We start from the raw sequence: 14,696 nt of genomic DNA on the forward strand, positions 1-14,696 counted from the left end.
CTAATTTGCTAACATCATGCTTTTTAAATAGTATATTATAATGCTGTATAAATACTGTATTACCAGGAAGCTTTTCCAATTACTTGCATATAGAGAAAGGTGCATTTTGTTTAACTGTTAGTTTGTTTGTATTTGGTTTAGCTTTGTTTTGCCAAATGCAGTTGAAAGCAAAGTTAGGAGTAAGTATTTTGAGCATTGGTCTGAAATTGCACTACCACATAAATTCTAAGGTAAATTCCTTTGAGTAGAATACAAGTAGAAGCTCATGTCCTTCAACTGATGTTCCCTGCATTAGTCATAACTATCTTTTAAGGAAGGAGGAAAGGGGCAAAGATAATTATGCTGCTTCTAAAATTAAAAAAAAAAAATACGAATACAAAAATTGAAGGCATTTCCTACAGCTGTTCTGTGAATGATACTTCTAAAAACATTTACAGTTTAAATTAGAGTTTCAGAAAGAAGTTATTTAACTCTTAAACTGACATGGCTTCTTCTCACAAACCCAAATTTGCACAAACCACAAGGAAGATCAAATCAAAGAAATGTGGTGTGCAGCTCTAGGCTCCTTAGCTGAAAGATAAAGGAACAGTTTGACTTCAGATATCCTAAAAAGAAAATGCTCCAAGAAACAGGTTCAAATAGAAGAAAGGGAGACATTTCAGATTATAAATACTCTATGACTTAATGATTCATTGCGGCATGGAAAGGATTTCTCTTTACACAAGAGTACTGGGCTGGGTCCACTTATTACAAAACACATGCTCACTGGAGCTTAAAAAACAGCTTCTATTTCATTCCTTTCAAGAAAGCACGGCCTCAAAAAGGCCTTCTTGAGTTATCTGTAAGTTAAGATTGATCTGAAGGTGCTAGATATGTTTATCTGACTTCATAATGTCTAGACCAAAACTTAGTCAATAAGACATTGAAATGCTTTGTCACATTCTAGCAGACTCATTATAGGAAATACCCAGATTCCAAGTACTTACAGATAAAGGGGATCCATTTTTTTTTTTTTTTTTTTTTTTTTTTTACAAATAAAAGCTGAATTTAGGATGGATTCAGGTTTCATAATCTTGTGTAAGTGTTTTGTCGTGCTTTTAAAAAAGTTTATTTGGTATCTCTTTAAGTAATAATATGAACATGTTGTCACCTTCTGTTTTCAAATATGTTGCAATTGACATTTAGAAGAAAATATTTTGACTATATCATGTATTAGACATCACAAAAGTGTCAGGAAGTTCTTTGGCAGATGTAACATAGTCTGATTTAAGTGTCTGGAATGATTTTTCTGTGTGCAGATCATCCAGTGGAATAAGTGAGGCTTTGATATCTGAAAATGAAAACAAAAACCTCGAGCATCTCACACATGGGGGTTATGTGGAAAGTACCACCCTGCAGATTCGACCAGCCACAAAGACCCAGTGCACAGAGTTCTTCCTCGCCCCGGTCAAGACTGAAGTTCCCCTAGCTGAGGATCAAAGAAGTGGTCCCGATTGTGCAGGGAGCTTGAAAGAAGAAACAGGCCTGAGCTACCAGAAGGCTCCCCAAATGCCTGACTCCCAAAGAGGACGCGTGGCAGAAGAGCTGATCTTAAGGGAGAAGATAGAAGCGGAACAGCCTGGCCCTGTGGTTGAGCTGCAACTGTCCCTTTCACAGGAGAGACATAAGGGCGCTTGTGGCCCTGTAGTGGCTCTCCCGGGACCTGAAAAATCTAAGTCTCCTGACCCAGACCCTAACTTGTCACATGACAAGATTGTCCACATAAATTCTATCCCCACTAATGAGAAAGCAGACCCTTTCCTGAGGTCCAGCAAGATAATCCAGATCTCCAGTGGCAGAGAGTTGAGAGTGATCCAGGAAAGTGAAGCAGGAGATGCGAGACTGCCCCGGGTGGAAGTGATCCTCGACTGCTCTGACAGGCAGAAGACAGAAGGGTGCAGGCTTCAGGCAGGAAAGGGGTGTGTGGATTCTCCAGTGGAAGGAGGGCAGTCAGAAGCACCTCCTTCTCTGGTATCCTTTGCCGTCTCATCAGAAGGCACAGAGCAGGGAGAAGATCCACGCTCGGAAAAGGATCACAGCAGACCTCACAAGCACCGAGCGCGGCATGCACGTAAGTTCTGCCTGGGCTGTCAGAAGGAGCTTGGGAGTTGGGGGCATTTTGCTGCTTCTTTACTTGCATGAGTTTTTCAGCAAGATTTTTCTTGTTTCTCACTGGCTTAAAGAAATATTTAATTAATGCACAAAATCACACATGTGAAATTATGGAGAATGCCAGTTTCTAAATGGGAAGCAATAAGTCTGAACTTCATATAGATTTAAACATTTTTCATGAATTTATTTTTATCCCCAAAGGCACAGGAACTGTTAAAGAAAATAATATTGTCAATGTGCCTATTCATTTTGTTTCAGAAAGTTGAAATATTTCATGTTAAAATAGCATAAGAAAGCACTTGAAGTCATGTGGACTCAGTTTAAATGTCAGAAACTGTTGAGTCTGCTACTGAGAGGTGTCTTTAAAATAAAAGCTGTACCACTGATATCAAAAGCAGATCCTCGTTTTGAAAAAAATCATTGTGCAGCTTGATGATGCTTGCAGAAGTGAGTTTGACAGACAAGGACATATGTATAGTGAGGAGTTACATGATCCTCTCCGTTTTGTAAGTCTTCATTAGACTGCAAAGTGTTTCATCTACCTTCTAGATGCAGAAGTCAGTCTCCAGGGCCATGTGGAGGTGTTTAAATGTCTCCAAACATAAAATATATTTAAATTCAGTGCTTTGTATGGCATTTTGTTTTACCCAGGGGAGAGAAGACAGAAAGGAGACTAGGGATAAGAATTGCAGTTAGGTTTTAGGATTTCTGTTGTTTTATTTCATGGTTTTTTTTTTTTCTTTTTCTTTCTTTTTTTTTTTTTTTTTTTTTTTTTACTAATTTTGGAATTTTATTTGAGGATGTAAAGGCTGACAGGCAAAGGCACTTGACTGTATATATGATACACAACGGCAACGAATTCGGTTATTCAAAGTAGAATCTTAAGTCTTCTAACCTATTGTTATTCCTTTCAAAGCATATTTTTAGCACAACCATTTGTAGCTTTATTGGCAAGTGCTGTTAATCATTCCTTATACTTTAAGCATCTGTAGGCCATCTTCACATTTATAGCATATTAAACAAGAGTATTGAGACACCATTCACATACTTTACATGTTGGCAGTGAAGTTAGCAGCAACTGTGCAATTGTGACTGTCAGTTTAATAAGTTGTATAACACTAGTCAAAAAAGGAATTATATTTAGTAATAACCTCAGTTTCAACTATTTTTTCTCTAGAAAATTTGATCACCAGTAAATGCCTGTAATCATATTATAAAATTATTTCCTTGGATTATATTTTATTTTTTTTAAAACTTAACCATTAAGTCTGTGACAAAAAGAGCTAATTTTCAATCATAAAATAGTCAAAAATTTTTCTTAATTTTCCACTTAACTATTTTGAGGAATTAAAAAATTTAGGGGACTCATACTCATTATCATTGAAAACATGATGTAATTATAAATTATAAATGATAGATGCTATATGTTTAGTTACTATACATTAATTTGCCACCAATTTATTTTTTATAATAGTAATAATGAAAGAAAATTTTAAATATTTTTATTTTATAACCATCATATTCTTGTTTTAAATGACTTGATTTCTGCATCAGTTTTTACACAGTTAAGTGGGTCACAAGTCAATTTTTAAATTTCTCCAAGATTCATTCTTGCTGCAAGGAAAGTAATATTGTATTTCCAAAATAGCAATACATTTACAAACAAATCTGCCTAGAAAATTTGTAGCTAGAGCTTCTTATATGTATTTACAATAATGTCATATTTTGAATTTTAACTAATTATTGATTCAGTACCTTCAATGATTAATTCAGTGTTTCAAATTTATATTAATCCAGTAGCTGGGAATGGAAAGATTTGGGGCAGTTGTCAGAGTAAAAAAAGAAAAAAGAGAAAGAAGAAAACCTAAATAGCTAAATTCATTACATTAAAACTTTTAGAAAATTTTGAAACATCTTCTTGGGACACTCCTCCCTTTTTAAGATTTCTGGAAACAGTTTTATATTGACACTTTATTTTAAAATATGGAAGTATGAGATATGTCTCATCTTGTTTTTCAGAAAATATTATGTCTTTATGTCCTTCTTAATTCTAATTTTATCCTATTAATTGGCATTTACTAACCAGTTTTTATTATTAAAGTGGAAGGATCGCTAGAGAAACAAATGTATGAAACATATATTCTAATCAGTGTATATAAAATGTTTTTATGTAAACAAAGAGAACAGTATATTATTGTAGAAGGAAATACGTTAAGAGAAATAAGAAAAAGAAATGTGTTGGATTCTTTCAAAATTCAGTACTCAATGGTAATTTTATACATATTTATTTTCCCCCAGGAGAGTTCATTTCTGAGTTGCTGTGGTGTCTTCCTTGAACTCATCAGCTCAATATAATTTTTTTTTTTTTTTTTACTCTCCCTAGGGCTCAGGAGGAGTGAAAGCCTGTCAGAAAAACAAGTGAAGGAAGCAAAATCTAAATGCAAAAGCATTGCCCTTCTTCTAACAGATGCTCCCAACCCCAACTCCAAGGGAGTGTTGATGTTTAAGAAGCGACGTCGGAGGGCCAGGAAATACACCCTAGTTAGCTACGGTACTGGCGAGCTTGAACGAGAGGCGGACGAAGAGGAAGAAGGTGACAAGGAGGATACATGTGAAGTAGCATTTCTTGGTGCAAGCGAATCAGAGGTGGATGAAGAGTTATTGTCTGACGTTGACGACAACACACAAGTTGTGAACTTTGACTGGGATTCTGGACTGGTGGACATTGAAAAGAAACTGAACAGAGGGGACAAGATGGAGATGTTACCAGACACCACAGGCAAGGGAGCCCTCATGTTTGCCAAGAGGAGGGAGAGAATGGATCAGATCACAGCCCAAAAAGAAGAGGACAAGGTAGGTGGAATGCCAAGCAGAGAACAAGATGCTGCCCAGACGGATGGCCTGAGAACTACGACTTCTTACCAAAGAAGGGAGGAAGAGTCAGTGAGAACGCAGAGCTCTGTGAGCAAAAGCTACATCGAGGTGAGTCATGGTCTTGGCCATGTTCCTCAACAGAATGGCTTCAGTGGGGCATCTGAGACAGCAAACATCCAGAGGATGGCCCCCATGAATAGAACGGCCAAACCCTTCCCAGGGTCTGTGAATCAGCCAGCCACCCCCTACTCGCCAACCCAAAATATGACGAGTCCCATTGCTGACTTTCCTGCACCTCCACCTTACTCTGCAGTCACTCCACCCCCTGACGCCTTCTCCAGAGGGGTATCAAGTCCAATTGCTGGCCCAGCACAGCCCCCTCCATGGCCCCAGGCTGCCCCCTGGTCCCAGCCAGCCTTTTACGATTCATCTGAGCGAATAGCTTCCCGAGATGAGAGGATCTCAGTGCCAGCAAAAAGAACAGGAATATTGCAGGAGGCCAAAAGAAGAAGCACGACAAAACCCATGTTTACTTTTAAAGAGCCCAAAGTAAGCCCAAATCCTGAACTCTTGTCACTACTTCAAAATTCAGAAGGCAAACGGGGCACTGGAGCTGGAGGTGATTCCGGACCGGAAGAAGACTATCTCAGCTTGGGGGCAGAGGCTTGTAATTTCATGCAGAGCTCCTCTGCCAAACAAAAGACCCCTCCTCCTGTTGCTCCAAAACCTGCCGTCAAGTCCTCATCCTCCCAACCAGTAACTCCAGTTTCCCCAGTCTGGTCTCCAGGAGTGGCTCCCACCCAACCTCCTGCCTTCCCCACATCCAACCCATCAAAGGGCACCGTTGTCTCCTCCATCAAAATAGCCCAGCCTTCTTACCCTCCTGCTCGGCCTGCAAGTTCTTTGAATGTGGCTGGTCCCTTCAAAGGACCACAAGCAGCAGTAGCCAGTCAGAATTACACACCCAAACCAACAGTTTCCACAGCAGCAGTCAATGCTGCTCAGCCTGGTGCAGTGGGACCATCCAATGAGCTTCCAGGAATGAGCGGTAGAGGAGCTCAGCTCTTTGCTAAGAGGCAGTCGAGAATGGAGAAGTATGTGGTGGATTCAGACACGGTGCAGGCCCACGCTGCTCGAGCTCAGTCTCCCACTCCATCTCTCCCCGCCAGTTGGAAGTACTCCTCCAATGTCCGAGCACCTCCTCCTGTGGCCTATAACCCTATCCACTCCCCCTCTTACCCACTGGCTGCTCTCAAGTCTCAGCCATCAGCCGCACAGGCCTCCAAACCAGGCAAGAAAAAGGGGAAGAAACCCCTTAATGCATTAGATGTCATGAAGCACCAACCGTATCAGCTCAATGCATCCTTGTTTACTTTCCAACCTCCAGATGCAAAGGATGGCCTCCCCCAAAAGTCATCAGTCAAGGTCAGTTCAGCCCTGGCCATGAAGCAAGCTCTTCCTCCCCGGCCAGTGAATGCTGCCTCACCTACGAATGTGCAGGCTTCGTCAGTGTACTCGGTACCAGCCTATACCTCTCCTCCTTCCTTCTTTGCAGAGGCCTCCTCACCAGTCAGTGCATCCCCAGTGCCTGTGGGCATTCCCACCTCGCCAAAGCAAGAATCAGCATCATCATCTTATTTTGTGGCACCAAGGCCAAAGTTCTCAGCCAAGAAAAGTGGTGTCACAATTCAGGTGTGGAAACCATCTGTTGCGGAAGAGTAATCTTGTAGCTGAAGCTGAGTGTCCACTTTGCTTGAAATGAATTGTTTGCAGTGTTTCTTGAGTCCCTGAGAATGCCTAGCAAAGTCCTCAACTTACTTAATTTCAGATATGTCACCTCCTATTCTGGGTCCAAGGAGTATAATATTTTTAATGAGTCAAAAATCCAACTCAGATTGACCTAAAATATATTTATCTTCTTTGCACACTTAAAAAATCCAGGAGCACCCAAAAATAGACGTGTACCATTATATTAAGTAAGCAGGATACTTAGGATTTGTGCTGTAGCCACAAGAAAGACAGTGATCAGTGATATCAAACATCAGGAATCAACCTTTACGTAACATAACAGTTGTGCTCCTATGCTGAAAGGTTCAAATGTAGTGAAGGTATAACCTATATTGACTGAGATTTCCCTTTTAGGTAGTGCCTTATCTCTATTACTAGTGTTAAAGGAATAAATAATCTATCAAGGACAGGGAGCAGCTCTGGTCTGTCAATCTCAGCCACCTGTTTGATATCACAGAGAAGGTACTCGGAGGGCTGTTGGAATGTATATAGTTTAGTAAGAAGTGGGTAAGAAAGAGGGTCTTAATAATTACTGAGCACTTGTTATGTATTAGGTTCTTTGCCAGATGTTTTCACATACATAAACTCATTTCAGAAGACTTATTTAAAGTAAATGGGGCGGGCATGGTGGTTCGTGCCTGGAATCCTAGCACTTTAGGAGGCTGAGGTAGGAGGACTGCTTGAGGCCGGGAGTTGGAGATCAGCCTGGGCAACAGTGAGACTTTGTCTCAATAATAGTAATAATAATAATAATAATAATAATAATGAAGTAAATGGGATAAGTAAAGAAGGATAATTATCTTTAAAGATGGATTCCTACCCTCCCTCTCCGGTTACTTAAGGAACTAAGTGATTAGATCTCCAGTTGCCCATGAAAGCATAAGTTTGTTTTCCTCAGCTGAGGCAAGTGGTGGAGTACACAAGATAATGAAGTAACATGTAAAAAGCAGGACGCACATAAAGGTATGCATGGCTATTGTTTTACCTGGAGAAACCACATGATTGGGACCTGAAGGTTTACTGACTGACTACAGGGGCTGATTGTGAAGCACGAGGAACCCCATGTGTGTGGAGATGTAGGGGTGAGAACACACAATTATTAGCATCATTTCTGAGTGATCTCACAGATTTTTTTCTTGTGTTCGTTTTGCTTTTTGACAACTGCTTCTCCCATGTTCCTTGTAATTCTATTCTCTCACCTTCACTTTATTATTTGTATTCGATGGACCAGGATAATTCAGGCAAGGTTACCTTGTAAACTTGAATTGGCCACACACCATGTCGTCACCCAGCTGGCTATGAAGTGAATAATGGTACTGAAAGTAAACCTGAAGACCTTTCTCAGATCTATTTTAAGTCTGAGTCTGACCAACCATGGAAAATATTTGACATGAATTAATGTAGAGAACTATAAAGCATTTATGACAGCTCCAAGGAAAATCATCTGCTCTATGCAGGAGATATGTTTAGAGACCTCTCAGAAAAACTTGCCTGGTTTGAGGGTACACAGTACCATTTTAATCCTCTGAAAATATCTGTATTCCTGTTCTTTTTCTGCTGTCACTGTCAATCTGCTGTATTTTTCACTATCCTATTAAAATATTACTGTCTTCTTTATCTGTTCAATGTCTATATTTTAAAAAAAATCTTTCTTGTATGAAGCTATTCTGATCTAAGTAATTTCTCTGATATTTCTCTGTATGGCTCCCACAACAATTTCATTGTTGTTAGCATATCTATTTCTCCATACATTGTAAAACTGTAATCATTAGGTATTTCTAAAACATAAAGAGGAGAATTAAGTCAGCTGCAGAACAATGGGGCTGATTCTTCTGCTTTTTCTCTGGAAAATCTTTCATTGCTTTTGGCGGAAATTTACCTAGAGGTTACAACCACAGGCTGTAGCTTGGTCTCTTATTTGCCTTTTTGGGAAACCAATTAAGATTAATACAGGATAAAGGAAAAAAGCAATCTATTCATTATATAACACAGTTGTTTGTATTACTTGTTCCCTGCAAAGGAAATCTGTTGAATGCTTGCATTTTGAATTCTTTTGTAATAGAGCAACCAAAAAAGGCTTCGTATGGTGCAGCAGGAAAAAAGATCATTTTTATAGCTTTGCATTCTTAACATAGCATTTAAAGAACGGCATGAGTTAGAGGAAAGACATGGAACACACAGGTAGTCAGTTTGAGATCATCGGCTTAAAAGTATCCTATGATGGTAATGACCCAGAAGTATTTCCAGTTGTCTAGTGGTGTGGTATGCAGGAATGAGAAGTGTTTTCTTTCCATTTCCTGTTGGACAGGTGGCAATCTTAGCAGAGCCATTATTTGGAGTTGATAACTAAAGACGCAAATAACATGACTATGTCTTCTGGTCATCCTGGGACTATTTGGAGTTCCCCAAAACCTTGTAAGAGGCATGTCAGGCATGCAGTAAAAGCATCTACAACTTCAGCTGGGCACTGGCAGCATAGGTCTCATCTTGGACCATACAGTCCCACTTTATAGAAGAGGGTGGAAGTTCTCCAAAACCAGATCCACAATAAAGTCTGACCTCACTCTGAGGGAGATGGGAAGTGGGAGGGAGAAGGACTAACCAGCTCCCTGGAGTAAGAGGAATTTGCTTTCCCTATTTCCCCACCAGGGGGCTGTATGTGCCACCTTTCAGGTTGGGGCCAAGGAAGTGATGTCAGTGTGACAGAAGGGAGAGTTAGACCTCCAGACGTCAGCCTCCTTCCCAGGGGGTACATTTTCAATCTGAGTGTTATTGGCTTAGCTGTGTTGGTATTAGTTTGATTGGTTGCTCCGCTGGTTACAAGGTGTAGGCAGGCAGTTTTTGTTTGGTTTTTAGGACTTTGCTTCTTCCTTTGTCCTTAGCATAATTTCTAGACAGAGCATCCACGAAGTCGGTTTTCATTGCCAGCTCAAGAGTGACAATCATTTACTGAGTTCCTATGTTATGTTAGGTGCCTTATGTATATCATTCCAAATCCACTGCACGGTTTAAATACAGGCACTAGAATATAAACGAACAAGGTCATCACAGTCACTGATTTTCTGCAGGACCTTAAACATTTCTCTTTCCACAAGTTTCCCCTTAATCATGTGTCAACCTCTCTTCCTGACCGGAATATTGTGCTGTAGTGAATCTGCATAACACTTGGGATTCTAGGAGGAAGAAAGGTTCCATGGACATGTAAGTACAGCATATTCCCCTCAGTCTTCTAGGAGGGCAGAGTGAATCCCAGAACTGGTAAGAGTGGGAATCTGAGCATTGCCACTTTAATCTTACAACATTTGTCATTTTGACACATCCTGTTTTTTAGAGAGGAAAAAATACACAGTTTCTGCATTGGTAGTGTAAAGCATACCTTGTTAGGAATATGTTTTATAAGACACATTTGGGTTGTCATTCTAGAGCATGTCAAACTTTGTACTTCAAAATATGTTTAGTATGATTGTTAGTGGTAATGTGTATAAAGCCTTTGAATTGACTGTTTTATTTAATTTTCACAAGAAGCACTTATTTTAACCATAGGAAAACCAATCTGAGTTACAAACAATGCTTTAAAATAAGCCCGGGTTATTTAGCTATTCTGGAAAGTGTCGACTTCTTTCAAGAAGCAGGCATCGTAGGACAGCTGAGAATTATCACACAGCCTAAATTCTAGCCTGGCAGCACGAGTCACATCTGAGATGTCAAAAACACATGGTCTACATTGAAAGGGGGTGGACTAACGTATGTGAGACCATTTTCCTATTTGCAGTTACAAGGTTAAAGAACTTTGAAAGTCATTTGACTGCTGAGTGGCATGTCGAACACTCTGTGTGGCTCTTTCACAGTAAACCCTCTTAAGAGCAGAAGACACATGGCTGTTAGTGTCTGCGTTTAGATTTAATCTATCAAATAAAGGCCCTTTGCTGTGTATGATTTCGTCCAGTTACAAACTAGGGCTCCTGCAAGCACCCACATTCTAAGGGTAAGTTATTGAAATCAGTTGCTGTTTGATGAGTCACCACTGGCCCAGCAGGCATGGCATTTGAAGTCATGGTCATCAAAAAGAAATGATTGTTTTTTGAAAATCTAAATGCTTGAAATGCTTCTAGAGGGAAGTCGTGGGGCGTGTGCTCATTCCCTTTTAACATCAGAGTTGTTGAGTTTGTTTTTAAACATTTTTATAAGTTCATGAGAAAAAATATATAAATTCTAAGAGCCAACATTGTATTCCCAGAAACATGACCCTCGCTGGTCTTGGTTCCACATATCATTGGACTCTGGGGGACACAAAGACGCCTGTGACACTTTGGTGCTGCTGAGTTAGTCAACAATTATTCTGGGAAAAAGCAGAATTGAATTCTTCTCTAGATGTCCCACCAGGGATGGCCAAGGGCCACAAAGCAAGCTAATAAATTCCCACAGGATCCAGACACCAGGCAAAATTGCTCTAAGAAGCCAGTGACTGTCATCCCTCTATGGCTCTAGAAAAAATAGTACAAAAACAACAGGTCATCCTACGAGCGTCATGCCAATGAAACCCCATCTTCTGGAGAAGCCCTTGAATCAGAATTATCTTTTTTCTTGATGTTGTCAGGTGCAGCCAGTTTCTTAATTTTTTTAAAAAACTGTATGTTTCTGTGGTATGTATATTTGTACACCAAACTACCTGGCACTTGGAAATCACAGCACTACTCAATGGCAATTGAATAAAGAGAAATTTAATTTTAAGTATCAAATCTTGTCAGACATTTCTCAGACTTCTGATGTTATCAAAGGTTTTGCCAGCCAATAAAGTGCATCCCAAGTGTACAGGGGAGAAAGCTAGACTTCTACAGAGTCCTAGAGTTTAAGTAATTTTTTGTTAATATAGGTAATAATTTTTCTAATTTTTATTTTTTGGTTCCACATGTAAAGCTCCTCGTGTTTAACTCTGTTTATGTCATTCTTGACATGTTTATCTAAATTACATGTGCTCTGTGACTGCTGAAATGTAAATCTGGGATCTGTAGTCAAGATATCATAAGGATCTACTTCCCAGCCTACCTTTCTTCCTCTACCTGATAATGATAATACTCAAAATAACAACATTCAAAGGTAACATGAAGAAATCCTGCTTTCACAGCTCCTATTTCTTCAGCTCCTTAATAACTAGTGATGGTTTGTTCATGAAAAAAAAATTTTAAATCAAAAGATTGTACTTGGCCCAGAGTTGAAAACAATTTTAAAACCAAAAGGTTATACTTGGCCCTGAGTTGAAAAAAAAATGCACATTCTAAGAATAAACAGAAAAATGTTCTTCTTGGAAGTAAATAACAAAAGCCATAGTGTTTTGATTTGTCTTTTCTTCAGGATACACGGTAGAAGTCAGATAATCTTTGATACTTTTATTTGGCACAATAATCAAGACCATGCAACAACCCAGAATGAAGCATTTTGGTTCAAGTTAGGATGACATGGGTGGGGACAGAAGCTGTAGCAGTCATTCAAATAATCTCATGAGTCCTGAGGAAAAGATAGGAGTTAATGTATTAAGTTTCTACTATACGCAGGAAGTGTGTTAAATATTTTACATAAGTTTTGATAATAGCTAACATTAGCTGAGCACAAAATTTGGGCCCTGACTTGTGCTGAGTATCTTTCACAGATTACTGCTTTTAATCAGCAGTCCTCGTGAGCTAGGTATGAACATTATCCCCATTTTACAGATTACAGATGAGATTCTGAGGCACAAAGGGGTTGAGTAACTTGCCAAAGATCATACAATGTTAAGTAATGGCCCCTGGATTCATTCTGCAGCCTGAATTCTTAACCAGTTATACTGTGATTTCATTTATTCTTCAGTATTACACTGAAAAAGAAGATATTATTCCCGTTTTACAGACGAGGTATCTAAACTCAGAGAAGCTAAACAACTTGTGCAACAATCACTAAGCTTATAAATAGTGGATTAGGGTTAGACTTAGATATTTGTCTAGCATCCAAACCTGTGCACTCCCTACAGTACCACGTGGTTTCCACAGTCTCATCAGACCCCAGAATTTCACTCCCTGAGACTGCTTAATTGTGAATTTCCCAAACTGATTCACCAAGAGCCTACTGTCTATGCTTCGTAGATGGCTTTGACCACATTCAGTGATATTAGGAAAGACTCCATTTCCCAAGATGGCTCAGAAAATCAGATGCTATGATGCATGTTGAAAGTGAAAACCCATCTCTGAAAAAGAAGCATCTGTTTTATTAGTTTAAAAAAAAGTGAAATTGACAGCAATGTTGTGTGACTTCTCAAAATTCTTTCATTTTCTTATTTCAGAATGAATAGGTGTTGTTCATCGGCTGGGAACGGGGAAGAATGTGATTTTTTAAAATAAACCATAATCAAAGTCTCTGCATAAAAGGAAGTGCTCCCTTTGGCTTTCTGCCATTTTAACTAAATGTAATTCAGGAACTTGCTTATTAAGTAGTGAATCAGCACCTAGCATGGCTTGCTACTAAATCAATAATAACTTAAGGCATTTCAACAAGAATAATTCTAAACAGAATAATACCGAGGGAGTCACAAGTTTTCAGTATTTCAGACTACACTCTGAAAAATAGTTACCCCTGGAATCTTAGAGTGTCACGGTGCCAATCCCAGTCAGGCTAGCAGTCAAGTGTATGAGGCAGCAAACCCTTCCTGCCTCAAAGATTCCTCAGTGGAAGATTTCTCAACAGTTATTTCTGTCAAAGTCTTCCCTGCAAGGACACTTTTAAACCTTATATTTTTTCCAGTAGTTTTTTTTTTTCCTTTTATATATCATCGTTATTTTGAAAACATCTCCTGAGGAACTAGTGTAATAGATTCTAAACATGGGTTTTGAATAGTCCCATCACCAACTTCAAAAAAAGAAGATGTGAGCTTCTAGGTTAATTGTAAAAACTCATTACATTTGCAGAGCTTTATTGCCTTAATTTAAAATCATAGAGCCACTAATAAGGTAACAATTATGAGGGCTTATGATGTGCTAGGTAGCATTCTAAGCACTTTTTTTGTCACCACAAAATGAAGAAAGTATGATGTAGGTACTATTATCATCTCACTTTAAGATGAGGAAATTGAGGTAAAGAAAAGTTAAGGAACTTGTATAACATGGTAGGGCTAAGCCTCAGGACCCAACAGTCAAAATCCATGGCTGTCTTCTAACCACAAGGCTATATTATCTTCCTTAATTGCAAGAAGACTCAGGTCACAGATAAAAGGAACTGCTCATCAGAATTGATGAGTTTTACATGTCTCAGAGATAACTCCAAAGTTACACTAAACCTTCTAAATCAAAGTAAGAAATACTGAAACATCTTAGAGTGTGGTAGCTCCAAGCGATAAACATTTTTAAACAGGGTACATGGGGAAAAGCTGTAGTTTTTATTTCCATCAGCCTAATTGCTTATTATAACTCAGTAACGGCAAAGGGAAGCTCAACATTTTGCTGGTTTTCATTGAACAAATTCTCACAATGCACTAGACCAAATGCCTCAAACACCTACTGCTTCCAGCCAACTAGCATCATATATTACCAGAGTTATGGTAATTTATACCTGTGCCAAAGGAAGAACAGAATAGTGATGAGAGAAACCCTCAAATTTCAGTAACAATAATTCAGAGAATAAGATTCCTTCCAATTTTTAAATTAAACAGAAGACATGATTTTTTTTAATTTAGGAAAAGCAAAAAGTAATCACGTATTAAATGAACTTCACATACTATTAGATGAGATAAGATGTGTAAACCTTGAGCCCACAAGAAATACACTTGTAGTGGTTAAGAGTGTGGGCTCTAGGGCCACACTGCCTGCCTCTGAGTCTCAGGCCTGCCTCCTGCTGGTTGGGAGACTTTAGATAAAAGA

General features: G+C 39.1%; 1 protein-coding gene across 2 annotated transcripts in view; it reads left to right on the forward strand.

Moving 5' to 3' along the window:
• The window catches only part of SYNPO2 (synaptopodin 2), a 174,049-nt gene that overhangs the window by 140,521 nt on the left and 18,832 nt on the right, over nucleotides 1-14,696 (forward strand). Inside the window, exons 3-4 of one of the 2 annotated variants that reach the window (XM_010364860.2) lie at nucleotides 1,299-2,110; nucleotides 4,535-6,717. The exons of the other annotated variant lie outside the window; for it this stretch is intronic. Of the exons in view, the coding sequence (XP_010363162.2) occupies nucleotides 1,299-2,110; nucleotides 4,535-6,717 (2,995 nt within the window). The remainder of the gene's footprint in view (nucleotides 1-1,298; nucleotides 2,111-4,534; nucleotides 6,718-14,696) is intronic. 2 annotated transcript variants of the gene reach the window in all.

Source organism: Rhinopithecus roxellana, chromosome 2 (genome assembly GCF_007565055.1).
Source record: "Rhinopithecus roxellana isolate Shanxi Qingling chromosome 2, ASM756505v1, whole genome shotgun sequence".
Taxonomy (NCBI): domain Eukaryota; kingdom Metazoa; phylum Chordata; class Mammalia; order Primates; family Cercopithecidae; genus Rhinopithecus; species Rhinopithecus roxellana.